The sequence below is a fragment of the Anthonomus grandis genome, chromosome 22 (assembly GCF_022605725.1).
Source record: "Anthonomus grandis grandis chromosome 22, icAntGran1.3, whole genome shotgun sequence".
Classification (NCBI taxonomy): domain Eukaryota; kingdom Metazoa; phylum Arthropoda; class Insecta; order Coleoptera; family Curculionidae; genus Anthonomus; species Anthonomus grandis.
The window spans coordinates 37,361,829-37,375,946 of record NC_065567.1 but is presented as its reverse complement, the minus strand read 5'-3'; the positions used below and the strand labels follow the sequence as shown (position 1 = coordinate 37,375,946).

Genomic DNA, 14,118 nt, shown 5'->3' with positions numbered 1-14,118 from the left:
CGTGAGTTACTTGAGAAGCGAAAGCCTCTTAATTTTTACAGTAACAGCTTATGATTCACCCTGTCAAAGGCCTTTTCTGTACTAGTAAATATAGAATCAAGTTGAAGTTTGTTGTCGATAGCCTGAGCAGCATGGTTTGTAAACAATAATTAACAATAAAAAATAATAGTTTGTAAGCATAAATTAGGGACTGTGGATCTGCCTTCCATAAAACCTTGTTGGTGATCTGAGATCAAATTATTCAAAAATCATTTGACAAATGCTGGATGCAAATACTTAAGCAATAAGGTTAAGCAGACAAATGAGAAACAACATTTGATAGCTTAAAAATTAGATATCTTTGAGTTAAACTACAACGATTGTAGGAAAATAAATCTGGCAAACTAGCAGATTAATTAATAACTGGTTTAAGGAAGATTGTAGTATCTATTTACATTTACAGTTGTTGAGTAATATGTTATGTACCCCAATTATAAAAAATTCAAAAGTTCCGTTGCAAAGACTATAATTTCTATCAAGTTTCTAATGTTCCGATCGTTAAGGGACTGTTTATGTGATACAGACTTTTCAGACATTTAGAAAATTTGATGTAATTGGGTTAGAAAATAGAACACACAGTCATAGACTTTTTAGAATTAAGCGCTCGTGTGGACTGTATGCTTTGTTCCATATCTGGAGATTACCCCTCTCAGTATTGTTTTAGAAGCCCCTTAATTTAAATAAAACTGTATATTTTTTATATTCATGAATTTCAAAAATATTGTTAAACGTATTTGGAAGAAAAAGAACATTTCATGTCCAATAATTTCTTTGTAGAACAATTATTCTACCTAAAAACATTCTAAATTAGGATCAATTTTATAAACAAAGGCTACCAAATTTGATGTATTGAAACAAATATTGCCGCATCAATCTACATGTTTAGATTATTCATATACACCCTTCGATTGAGTTAGATTGATTAAAATTATTTATTATTAATTAAAATATCTGTTATCTTAAAAAAGTGACTTGTTCAAAGTATCCCAATGATCTTGTTGGTTTTTTTTTCACTCTCTTTATAAAATCACTGGAGGGATTATGTGCAAAATTTTAAAAATAAATTAAAATTATCTTTCAAGACAGAACGATAATTTCATCCACAATCCGTACATTGGGTCTAGGAAAAAAGCAAACAAAATTAAAATAGGCAAACAATAAATGTATATTAAAATAATCCACAAATTTATAAATAAATCTTGATAAAAATACTAACATTTTTCAATTACTGCTTTAATCTAAACTATTACAAATATAATCATAGAATGCGTAATTGTATATAATATAATAGAATTCTTTATATATAACAAATTAAAAAAAAACAAGAAATACACTTAATATTTGATTACAGTCTTCAAAAATCTAAACAAATTTTTAATTTGTGTCAATATAAGGAAATTGACAAGGTTTAAGCAAACTAATTTTGTTTGGAATGCAACAAAAATACCGAAATTTACAGACAAAAGCTCACTTCACATAAAATAATAAACGAAGCATAATAAAGATTTACAAAAAAGACATTTTTAATTTAATACCTTAGCTACTTATCTTTTACTACTTGATTCGTTGCTGTTGCTGGTATTCCTTTTAAATTAGTAGAAGTAATCTCTAAATCATATTTAACTCGCTTCATGAGAGGCCCCTCATCCCCCGGAAGATAATCATCAATATCCGGTTCAATAAATCCCTTACTATTCAGCGTTCCTCCAATCTCATGCGTTTTAATCTCAAACATTTCGGTTTTTTTCTCCGCAATAAATCCCTTCATTGCCTCAATCACGTTCCCCAAAATGCTAATTTTATCAGAATCATTCTTGTCAACCTTCAAGTCTTCATACTTGTTACCTAAAAGAATTACATAACATTGAAGTGTCGCCAAGTAGCCATTACATTAGAAAAATAAAAGATGTCTTAAAAAAAAATTTTTTACACCATATTTTCGCCTATGAATTTTACCCGTATTCTTGACTTTAAAAGTCAGAGTACAGAATTACACCAAACTACGTGCACAAGTGAATAAGTTTACTGCATTCACAAAATACATTTTGTTTTATCAATAATAGAAAGAATATCCATTCAGCAGATATCAGAGAATGTTTAAAAAATTATATCTACTTCATATAGAAACTTCCTTTACAATGGTAGTTCAATAAAAAATAACCAAAGTTTATTATTTTCATGTGGTATATAAGACTTAATTTTGATATTTATTTACTGAATAAATATATTATTTATAAAATTTAATAAACCTCTATTTCTCTATAATTTCAATTCTCCCTCACACTTGTAACAAAAACTTACTCATAGTATCCAATAATTTGGATAATTCGGCCTCTGAAGAATTATCAATGGCATCTCCGATCTTAGCCTCGAGGTCCGCCTCATCATTATTAAATATAAGGAACTCCTCCATGTTCAAATCTTCTTCTGTGGCCTGAAGATCACTAAGCAAAGATCTCCTAATGCTAACCTGCTCATTAACAGTAGACAGCTGTTTGTTTTGAAACAGGCGAATATTTGGCAATGATATAAGCAATGCGGAGAGCAAAACAACCATAAGACATGTCGATGGTGTTGCCTTTGATGTTGACGATTTACAAATTAATGCTTGCAGTTTGTTTACGTGGGCTATTAAAGTGCGGTTTTGCCTTTGCAGCTCTCTTACTTTTTGTAGCAAGTTTTTGTTTTCTTGTGACCCTCTTTTGACCCTAAAATAATATTGTTATTTTAATTACATTGGCACGATTTACACGAAATGTCATATAATAATACGTTATGTACATATTATTTATTATATTATTAACATCTTAAAATTGCTTAATTACCTTTCCTCTAATCCATCAACATATTCCTTTTTCCTTTTACGTGAGTCTTGAGCGGAAATCTTGTTGCGTATTTTCCTTCTTATTCGCTTCAGTTCTCTTTCTTCATTTTTGGTCAATGGATAATGAGTAGGAAGTTGAATGCCCTCTTTTGCCAACAGCCTTTTTTCTTCGTTATTTAGATTTAATGGAGGATAAGGATGGTTTGGTAGAATTGCTGGCTGATCATCTGAAAAATATATTTTATTTTTAATAAATAAGACCCTGGAATTCTATAACATCAGTCTCCTCACAAATTGAACAAATTCTGAATGGTATAAGAGACCTTGATATGTTTTAGGCAAGTTTTATTAGATGCTGGTCTTAGAGGTTCAAATTATTGTATAATGATTCTAATGAATGGTTCCTAAAGATTGTTGATCTGTAATATATACAGATCTCAGTAAGTAAACATAGGTAATAATGAACTATTTTTGTACCCTTTTAGGTACATAAAGATTTTCTACAGATAGTATCTAAAATATTGCTATACCCATATATGATTTGCAAATCTACTACTCAGCTATCTCCTTAAATGATATTACATCTGAACATCTTAATTTTAGCTACATTATATAACTGTATTATAAATAGCACAAAACCCCAAATGTTTTTCTTTAAATAATATATATTTCCAAAAGGGTTTAATTTTTATTTTTATTAACAAAATTTACTGTGATGATATGTTCATCTAAAAAATCAGAATACCATTAAAAAGTTTATATTTCTATTCCTTTATTTATATTTAATAGTAAAAAAGCACAAAACAGATTATGATTTTGAAAAGAGTATTCTTTGTAAATTTCTAAATTATAATATATCTATAAAAAAAGTGTTTTCTTTAATAAAGATATTTTCCAGAGTCTAAGATAGAAGCTTAAAACTTAATTAATGCATCACTTCTCCACCTTGCATTGTCAGCAGTTGTTTCAGTAGACCATAAAGTATAAAATATGGTTTTACCAAGATTTAGAATAACCAATAAGCATACTTAATTTGAATGTTTTAATTAAATTAATTTATTAAATATTAATATTTTCATCCATCTATCTCTTCATGGGCATTCAGAAAGATTAGGAATAACCTCGAAAATTGGGTTAACAAACTTTTAAGATCTAGCAGTGGTTTTAACTTACCTTCTGAGTTTGTAGAATGAATTGGTTCAATTTTGCAAATTTTATTGTTTGCCAGAGAAACTTCTGTAGTAGGGCCTAATATTTTAACGTTTTTAAAGTTAATTGGCAAAAATAATGGTCGGCCGTTATTTGTAATTTGTTGTACCTTTAGAACTTGATGTTTTACCTTAGATAAAGGTTTTCGTAGTTGAGCTAAAAAAAAATTGTAAAAGTAAACACAGCAGAAAATTACTGGAAAAAAAAAATTTAAACAAATTTTGATAAAAACCAAGTTAAAAATGCACAGGCTTTACAGGGCTTAGAATGGTATGTTTTAAAATCCAATTAAACTAATGATGCAATCACTAGTTAAGAAGTATGCTTTTATATCAATATTCTAAAGTAAAATTTTTTTCAGTATTTGTCATATTAATATTTTACAAATAAAAGGATAAAAGCTTTTCTGAAACCCACCATTCCAATCCATGTAGCTGCATTTCAATTGATGTTTCTAATGGCCTTTTTTGGTTAAAAAAGAAAAATAATTTTGTCACAGAAATTTAAAACTATTCTAAAACTATAAAACTATTACCAAGCAGAAACATGGAATACAAGTGATTTATAATGGGTAATTTGTAAGTCATGATTCTAAGTCATGTATACATCATAACAATCATCTACATGAGCCTATAAAACTTGTATATGCCCAAAAGAGGAACTGTATTTCAAAGCCGGTAAGTATATATTTATTATAAATATAATTAACAGAAAGAAACACGTAAAATCTTTTGAGATATCAAGAGGCAAATGTTTTTCTTTCAAGAAACCCAAATTTAAAACTACAGTTCATTTAACTAAACGAAACAGCTTCAAACATAACTACATTCTTTACTAATACTAAGTACAACTTACATGCATTAGACAGTGGTTTTGCAATACACTTTTTGTTTGATGGATTTTGGATCAGAATTTTTGTGGTCTTTGGTGCCGTCGGTAACGAAAGTGGATTTTGAGGGATTGCCACCACAGGGATAGGTTTTGCCTCATCTTGCGCTATATTATCCAGAAATGAAAGGAGCATTGGATCATCTAAGTCATCGATAGTATTTAAAACCTGGGATCTAAAGTAAAATATTACATAAATAATAGGATCCCACAAAACTGAGTCTGGTTTAAACATTTGCTAATCTTTTAAAACTTAATTTGTCTCAACAGCATCATAGAAATTTTGTGGGAGGTAGGAAGTACAAATTAATGTCCAAAACCAGTTGGGAAAAGTATAACATTAATTTGATTATTAAAAGTTGCCTCTGCATATAAAATAACTAACACATACTATAAGTATATATAGATATATTATGCTAACTTACGGATCAACATCAGCATTTTCTGAACTATAAGTGCTGTTCTTATCACTTTCTGAATAATAACTTCGGGGTGAAAGAACATCATCGCTGTGACTAGCATCACTGTGACTGGCATCACTTGACATGTTGTTATCTTCATCAAAGCTTGACAAAAATCCATCTTCCAGATCATTCTCCAATGATAGAACCGAATCAAAAAACTCGGAACTCTAAAAAAAAGTAAAAAAAAAATCTTTTAATAAACTGCTTTTGCTATATAATTAATACTGATACATTAAAAACTATTAATAATACTAATAAATCAGAATAAATTCTTCAGTTTATTTGGGATTACATTAGACAAATGCATACGAGGAAGTGACCACATCAGACAACAGTTACCATAAACTAGAATTTCCAAAAAAAAAACCAAAAGAATTCTCTGAAGAATGTTTGGTCTACAACTTACAAACTCTTTTCTTATTGTTAATTAACTGCATTTATTATTACCAAGCTAAATATTATCTTAAACAATTATTTTTAGCATTTCTATGATTTAATATTATTCATTGGCTTCTTCTTCAAGCAATTCCAATTAATTTCTTATATCTTGTAGAAGTATTTAACAAAGTAACACATATTTTGACATTCAGAAGTCGACAGTAACAAATTAAAACAGAAGATCTAACATTGTAAAATGCCTCAGAGCAGACTAGACTTTTAATTACTTTTTCAAAAGATTTAAAGGGCAGATTTTTTATATCTGTTTATTTTTAATCCAAATCTAACACCAATAAGTTAAATTAACATTATTATATGTGTTGATATATAGCTGAAAATTTCCTCTTTTGAAAATATATGTAAACTTGACAACAGAGAATCAATGAATAAGTTTGTAAACAAAATACACTCCCTTGCCCCTGTGCACATGTTGAACTCAAACAAAGTTGTTGTTTACTAATTCTAGGCTTTCAATGTTCTAAGATATAGCAACATAAACATAAGTTTTATAACTTAGAATAGCTTAAGCAATAGTAAAGTCAACATTTAAAACTCACTTTAACCCTATTAATTAAATAATCTCTTTTTTTTATGCTGTAACATCAATAAGCTCAATATAATATTATTATGCTATTGTTGAAAACTGCTCTTAAACCTCAATAAACATAAGAAATAACAGATTTTTTAGCCAGTTTAAGTACCAGTTAGAACTAAAGGTACTCTACACACAATCACAGGATTAAATCTACAGGTCAACACCATCAGGCATTTACATATACTCATATTTGAGGATAATAAAAGTTTCTAGTGTATTCTGGTAAGAGTATACTATACCCTAATCTCTGCCAAAATATATGATCATAACACGCGATCAAAAAGTAATTTTTATATACAACATGCTCAAAATTCATTTTTATTGGTCTAAGCAAATACAATATGTTGCCAATAGAAATCAAAATAATTGAAAGTATTAAGTTTTTTAAAAGAGCTTGTAAAAATTATTTAATCGTAAATTTAGTATAATAAACTATTAATTTCTAAAAAAATGTTTTGTCTGGTTTGTGTCTCGTTTTTGTTTGTATAATATACATATGTTTGTGGTAATTGTATAGTGTTTGTTAGTTATTCAATTCTTTTTTAAAAATGTAATATGGTAACTATTATGTAACCTTGTTGTGTAACTTGTATTAGTTTTTGACTAAATAAAAGATATATATATAGAACTTAACAGCCATCAACTCCGGGTGAATCTGGCACTTAGACCGGCGACAATAGGCAGTTACAATATTTTGGGAGTGTCTGGTTTCATAATCATGGATATTAAAACTAAAGAGATTTTGATTAGTATTAAATACAAATGAAAGAAAATTATTTGCATATTCGATACAGATAAACTATATCTGGGGAAAATTTAAGTTTTTTTAGTGAAATAAAATATATTTGTGAGATCCTGCATTTATTTTTGATGCAACATGAAATACAATGAAAAAACTAATTTTGTTATATAACAGCAAATGCCTATCCTTGAATGCTAGGATCACTGTAATTATAGAGGCAGTAAAAAATAGATAAACATATATTCATTTACTTATACAGCAATGCCCATTATGAATATCAAGAATACTCAACAAATCACATAACTTAATAGTAATAAAATTGAAACATGAGGAGTAAGTTTGAATCTGGTACTTAAAGCATTTACAGAAAATTTATTCTTGGAATTCAACAGGGTACTAGAGAATTGTTCTTAGTAATTCTTAACATTGTAAGGTTTATTAACATGATGTTTTTTGATACACATACCATATAAGCTTGGTATTCCTATTGATGAAATATATTACAGTCAGCTAAGCATTATTAGGTATTAAAAGTTTAGAGAAAGGCAAAGTATAGGTTGAGCCAGGTTTTTTTCACAAGCTGTTGAGTGGTATCACAGATATAACTAGCTAAAGCAATTGCGTTAGCTAGTTATATCTGTGGTGGTATAATTGATTGTTCATTGGCATTAAGTTCAATGGCATACAGATATTTTTGTCCTATGTCATGATCATGTAAGGAGGCAAACACACACTGTCCCTCTGATTGTATGTCTCTGTGTAAGATATAGTATCAACTCTTGTATCCAAAATGTTGTTAACATTAATAAGCAGTATTAACTCCTTAGTAAAAAAGTTGTATATTACAAATTTCGAAAAAGGATCATAGAGCTATTAAAATCCTATCTGTCTGATAGATTGCAGACAGAGTTGGGGGTGTTGTCTTCATCTGAAAGTTATAGATATAAGAGTACCACAAGGTTCAATATTAGGGGCCGATTTTTGTTATTATATACTGAAATGACCTGCCTTCAAACATCATAGGTGAAAGATAAACTCTCTTTGCCAATGACACCACCATGGAACTGTCAAAAGGTTCAAGGGAGCAAGCAGTAGAGAGGTTGATGTTTGCAGAAGTGGATGCAAGGGCTTAGTTGAATATTAATTGGCTATTGCTAAATGATGAGAAAACTAATACCATTATTTGTTCCCTCAGAAATATAGGAAATATCAATGGCAATCTGGAAAGTATTAAGTTCCTAGGTGTACATATTGACCCTATTCTTAAGTAGGACTGTCATATTGATGTTTGCCCTCCATACTGTTTCAGAGTGCTTATCTCTTTGTGGCATAAAAAATGCATCATGTCCTCTACTTGGTAATTACATATGCTGTACTTTACCTAGGATTCTAGGATTATTAGGATTTCTGTTAGAGTAAATAAATAAAAAATATTGACAGGAAGATTCTTATATTATTTGGATAGATATTTTTAAAATATCAGGCTTCTCAAACTTAATGAAATCAGTTAGTTTCAAAGTTAGTATTGAACTTAAGTAAGTTAGGTTGTAAATGCCACATTAATTATTATATTAGTCATACTTAGTTCAATAATTTATGTGATCCTATGTCATCATCCTATAATAAACATAAAACGGTAGAATAAGTCAAAAAGGAAGCAGAAGTTTTTTGTTCTTCCAATAGTAGGAAGCTTTGTTCCCTTAAGTTCCTACTTGGATGAGCAAATGCTTTGCTTATCAAAGTACACTTTAGAACTTTCTGATCTTCATTATGAGGGCAATATTGCTGGTACATATTGTTTATTTACTTCAAACCTTATTTAATTCTGGCCTTATTGATTATTAAACAAAAAAAACACGAAATTTTTAGAACTAACCATCAGCTCCGCAGTTTCATAATTCAGTGAAATATCCATATTGTTGGACTCTGCACCACTTGATACTAATATATCAGTAATGTTCATGTCTTATTATCCTATTCCTGAAAAGCACTCATCTCTTTATAAACACTTTGGACACCAAACGAACGGATTATCTAGGATTCACTTCCTTTTAACTTTTTAAGAAAAATATTTTTAATCCTACCATATACCAATCAAATGTTCAACGTGGACCATCGGATTGGTTATTGGTATTGGTACGGAAATTAGAAAGGTTTGGTTGGTTTGGAAAAACGGATGGGTGGAGACCTGTCCCATATGCCAATCTTGTCAATAATGCTGTCAGCTGTCATGTCATTGGCAATTGTGTCAAAAATGTAAAGGTCAGATTCTTAGACAAGGTAAGAGAGGACAGTGGTATTACGCCGGTCACCTACGTGAAGCCAAAATTTTTGTTTTCTGATATTATTATCAACATTGGCGCTAAAAAATTTCCAACTATAATTTTACAAGCAAAATAATTTAAATGCATGTTTTCGTGAAAATAGTGCTTTTTTCCTTAAACCAAGCCAACTGAGAGGTATTTAAATTTTTTAGAGGTTACATAAATGCTAATTAAATTTTAAGTAAATTTAGTACAAAATAATCTAGACCGAGTTTTTTTCATAATGAAAAAATGGACAGAAGACTCGAAACAACTTTTTATTGATTTTTTTTTATATTTATATCAGTGATCTCATCTCGAACTCAACGCAAGGTACATACATACAATGCAAACTTGTTTTTTCAGTGACCGGTACACGAGCTCTAGTAATTCTGCAATACTCTTATTTATATTTCTGTTCAATTGTCGATGCAATTGACATACCATCAGACTTCAGAGTTTGTGAAATGCTCATTGTACTCCCGTAAACATCAAACAAAGTTTTTGATACCCTAACATCACCATTGCATTTATGTTAAGGACAAACTTAACAATGATGTATTTTTATTTATGCTAATATTTTCTTTTTTCACATCATTTTAGAATTTTATATAGGTGTAATTAAATTATTGGAGTTATCTCGTCATTAGTAGTAATACTAGTAAAGGTGGGGGAGGTAGAGCTAGACAAGTCTTAAAAATTTCCTTTTCGCCAACCCCAGGATCACCCATCCTTACGGCTCCACTTCCAATGCACGGTCTTCACTGAGTCGGCCCGTCCTCTTGATAAAGGCTTGCACGTTGTCCCAGTTCAGATCTTTAAGATCGTCCCGCAGGAATGTCTTTGATCCAAAAATTTTCCTTCTCAGGCGACTCCACCTATTGCAAATTCCTACTATGAAGTTTCCTCCACTATACCGCAACTTTTTCTTACACCAAGAAGGTAATAAGAAGCCTGTTTAAACAGATTAGGATTCCCAAGACTTTGATCCCCTGAGGGCTCTTTGTTAGCAGTCGCCTTACTTACTACAGAGCCATAATGATCTGGTATTACCTCCTTGGCCTGTCTACATCCTTCTATCTTTCTCCAATTCTTCCTTATTTTTTTCCAGGTCCATTTATCTCGTCGCTAAGTTTACAGCTGGAATAATTCTCAAATCTAGCTGGCTGGTCAAATTTTATTGAAAAATGCAAGAAATTTATATTTTTCAATAAAATTTTCATATTACCCGATAAATATTATATATAAAAATAGTAAGACCAATGATCTTTAATAGTTCAACATATACGCCATACTCTATTAAAAGCTTTTTTTTAATGTAGAGTACGACAATAGCGACTAATTATTTTATGTTGAATAAGTCTTTTTCAAGTTCCTGATATAGTTTCATTATAATTGGTAAATGTTTTGTACGTGCATGGTATTATTTTTAGGTACAGCTTACTACAGCTTACTAACCATAGCCTTGTCTTAAATCCTCACGATATATGGCTAAAAAACGTACTAGTCTGTTTCCGATTATATTATATTAAGCAACTATTTTCTGGTTGTGTATTAAAATGTCAATTTCTTCCATAGTAAGTCTCCTTACTCTATAAAAATTATTTAGTCTATTAGTATACAGGTTGGGCAATTCATCATTACGGATAGAGAGGTGCTTAAAGGCGAAATTTGGTAACGCGCATGCATGCATTTCATGCGCTCTGATACTCACCTGCTACATCGTTATTGTTCAGTACAGTACGGCTTTAGTGAGCCTCGGAATTTGATGATCGAACTGTATTACTTGCAATAAAATTACGCAAAAGTACAGCCCTTCTTTGGCTAAACAATAATTTACCCTATCATAAAAGCCATTTCGTACTTCTTAGAGTTCACTTTGGAATTTCTGGTAAAGTGGAAATGACACATTTAATAATTTTCTCTCGCAACTCCTCTAAATTTGTTGGCATACTAAATTCGTCTAAAAATTTTATTTAAATATTTTTCATTCAATCATTAATTTAATTTTCATTTGCTTTTTCCATCATGGTTTCACAAAATTTCATTCTTCGCCACTGGTCTTCGGGAAATATCTCTTGAGTTTTGGAATATTTGAAATATTTGTACCCATGTTTTTCCAAATAATATGATATGATTCCTATACGTAGGGGTATATTCCAGGGAGATTTCTTAAGTCCACTTTGGTTCTCTCTTGCCATGAACCCACTCTCTAGCCAACTCAATTCAACTAGGTACGGATTTGGCTTAAAAAAGAATAATAGAGAACTAACAAGAGTAAACCATCTACTTTATATGGATGATTTCAAAATTCTTGCGGCAACACGAAATCAGCTAGAATAGATACTTAAGATAGTGGAGAAATTCTCTGATGATAAAGGAATGACCTTTGGACTGGATAAGTGCCGAACTGTGAACATTATTAAGCGTAAACTACAACCAGGTGACTTTCAGATAGAAAACGTTAAGATAATTAATGCTATAGACGAAAAAGAATCCTACAAATACCTAGGAATGAAGAAGGGCGCAAAAAATAGACAAGAAAAGTATAAAGAATGAGCTGACTACTAAGTTCACTTCAAGAATGCAACGACTTTTTAAACCGAGTCTTAATAGCAGAAACTTATTTAAAGCTATTAATATATATGGAGTCGGTTCTTTTAGTATTATAGCATGGAGCAAAACGGACATCGAACATTTGCAAAACAAGCTAGAACATTCCTAACAAAAGTCAAAAAGCATCATCCGTGCAATGACGGAGAACGAACTTACCTCGTACATATAGGAGCAAGAGGAATGGCCGACATAAGGAAGCAACAGACTCAGCAAATTAGTAACTTGCGATCATTTTCCTTAAGAAAACCTGAAATATCAGACATTTATCATGCCGTATGTGAGGCAGAAGACTCATCCGATGATACAAAGTGACAGATATAGGTATGGATGTGAGACAACGGAGTCCATTCAGCATGTCACCGGTGGCTGTCAAACTTTTGCACCGTCGGAATATAAAGAACAGCAAGATCTAGTTGCAAAGATACTGCATCAAGAGCTCGCCGATAAACTAATCCTCTTATCAGCAGACAAGCTGCCATATTGTAACTAAGTTGTAGTATTGTATCAGCCAAAACCAGTACTTGAAAATGAGTAACACAAATTGTATTGGGATTGTAGTGTACTTACAGACCAACGAGTCAGTAACAATAGGCCTGACCTAATACTAATCGATAAAATTTCTAGGAAGACAACCCTTATTGATGTAGCTATTCCTAATAATAACAACCTAAGAGCGAAACACAATGAGGAGATTGTTAAGTACAGGGATCTAGAACACCAGATACGAAGACAATGGGAAATGAGAGAAGTGCGGACAATCCCAATTATTGTGTCAACAACAGGAGTACAACTAAAGAACCTGATCAAAAACATGAAACTGCTCAACATTAAGGAAAGCATCATTAGAAATGCAGATAATATCAAATAGTTTAAGAAACATATCATGTAATTTTAGTTTAAGTAAATTGTTAACGAAGGTAAAAAACAGAGTTCGATATTATGGAAAGAACTACATCAGAACTTCATGCTTCTGATATCTGTATAATAAAACATATAATAATAATAATAATAATAATAATAATAAAGTAAAGTAGTTTATAAACTGACCAACCTGGGACGAGAAATGATCGGCTACAGACAACCTTTACATGCCGAATTTAGGAAAATCTATCCACATCTCCAAGTTACCGAACAGAGAGTAGCAGACCAATATCGGGTAATAATGCGTAATCACCTAATTCCAGAGACAAGACTCAATACCATTAAAGAAGAAATACAAGCGCAAACTAACAACGAACAAGACCCCGCTAACAATGAACCAGCTGAGGACCAACCTGTAATAGAAACGTATTAAATAACACACAGAAACATAACACTACCGAAAACACCCATGAGGACAATTCTGAGCTATATCACGAACTATCTACAGAAATGGCACGTGCGATGCTAGAATTTGAGGGAACCAACCCACTGATAAGACCCAAACTTCCAAAAGTAAACTCTTCAAAAAAACTAGGTCAAATTATGGAACTTTTAAACACCAAAATTCTTCCACCTTATCTTTTAAAGATTAATAACATGCAATCTCTTCACTTTTTAGTTTATAGCGCAGCAACTGCCGTTGCTAAAACCATGAAGATTAATATAAGGATCCACAATGACTCTGCAAGAACCGAGCTCCCGATACCGCCATGGGAGACCAGACTTCAACGAAAAATTAAGAGGTTTCGAAAAGATATCGGCCAACTAACAGAATATCTGAGGGGTACACGAACTAATAGACTAAAACAGAAAGTTGATGAAATTTTGCAAAGAAACAACATCCACACCCGGCATGAACCAGAAAATAATACAGCTCAGCAATGCCTGGATACTCTAAAACAGAAACTTTCCTTATTTTCAGGGCGCCTACGAAGATACAAGACCAGTAATAACCGAAAACGTGACAATCTTCGTTTTAAAAAGGCCGAAAAACAATTTTATCGAGAGCTAAATTAAAAATCAGATCACCCAGATAAGCAATACCCCACGAAAGAACAAATTTAAGATTTTTGGGCCAA

The 14,118-nt window shown here is 31.2% G+C and overlaps 1 protein-coding gene across 1 annotated transcript; it reads right to left on the bottom strand.

Annotated features, from left to right (window-relative positions):
• Positions 1–1,186: 1,186 nt before the first annotated feature.
• Positions 1,187–9,380, bottom strand: LOC126748921 (cyclic AMP-responsive element-binding protein 3-like protein 2). The gene is made up of 7 exons (XM_050458463.1): positions 9,076–9,380; positions 5,386–5,591; positions 4,928–5,136; positions 4,037–4,228; positions 2,865–3,090; positions 2,341–2,747; positions 1,187–1,884 (listed from the first exon to the last, which is right to left on the bottom strand). Exons 1-7 carry the CDS (start codon positions 9,160–9,162, stop codon positions 1,580–1,582), a joined length of 1,632 nt encoding a protein of 543 aa, XP_050314420.1. The 5' UTR covers positions 9,163–9,380; the 3' UTR covers positions 1,187–1,579.
• Positions 9,381–14,118: the final 4,738 nt, after the last annotated feature.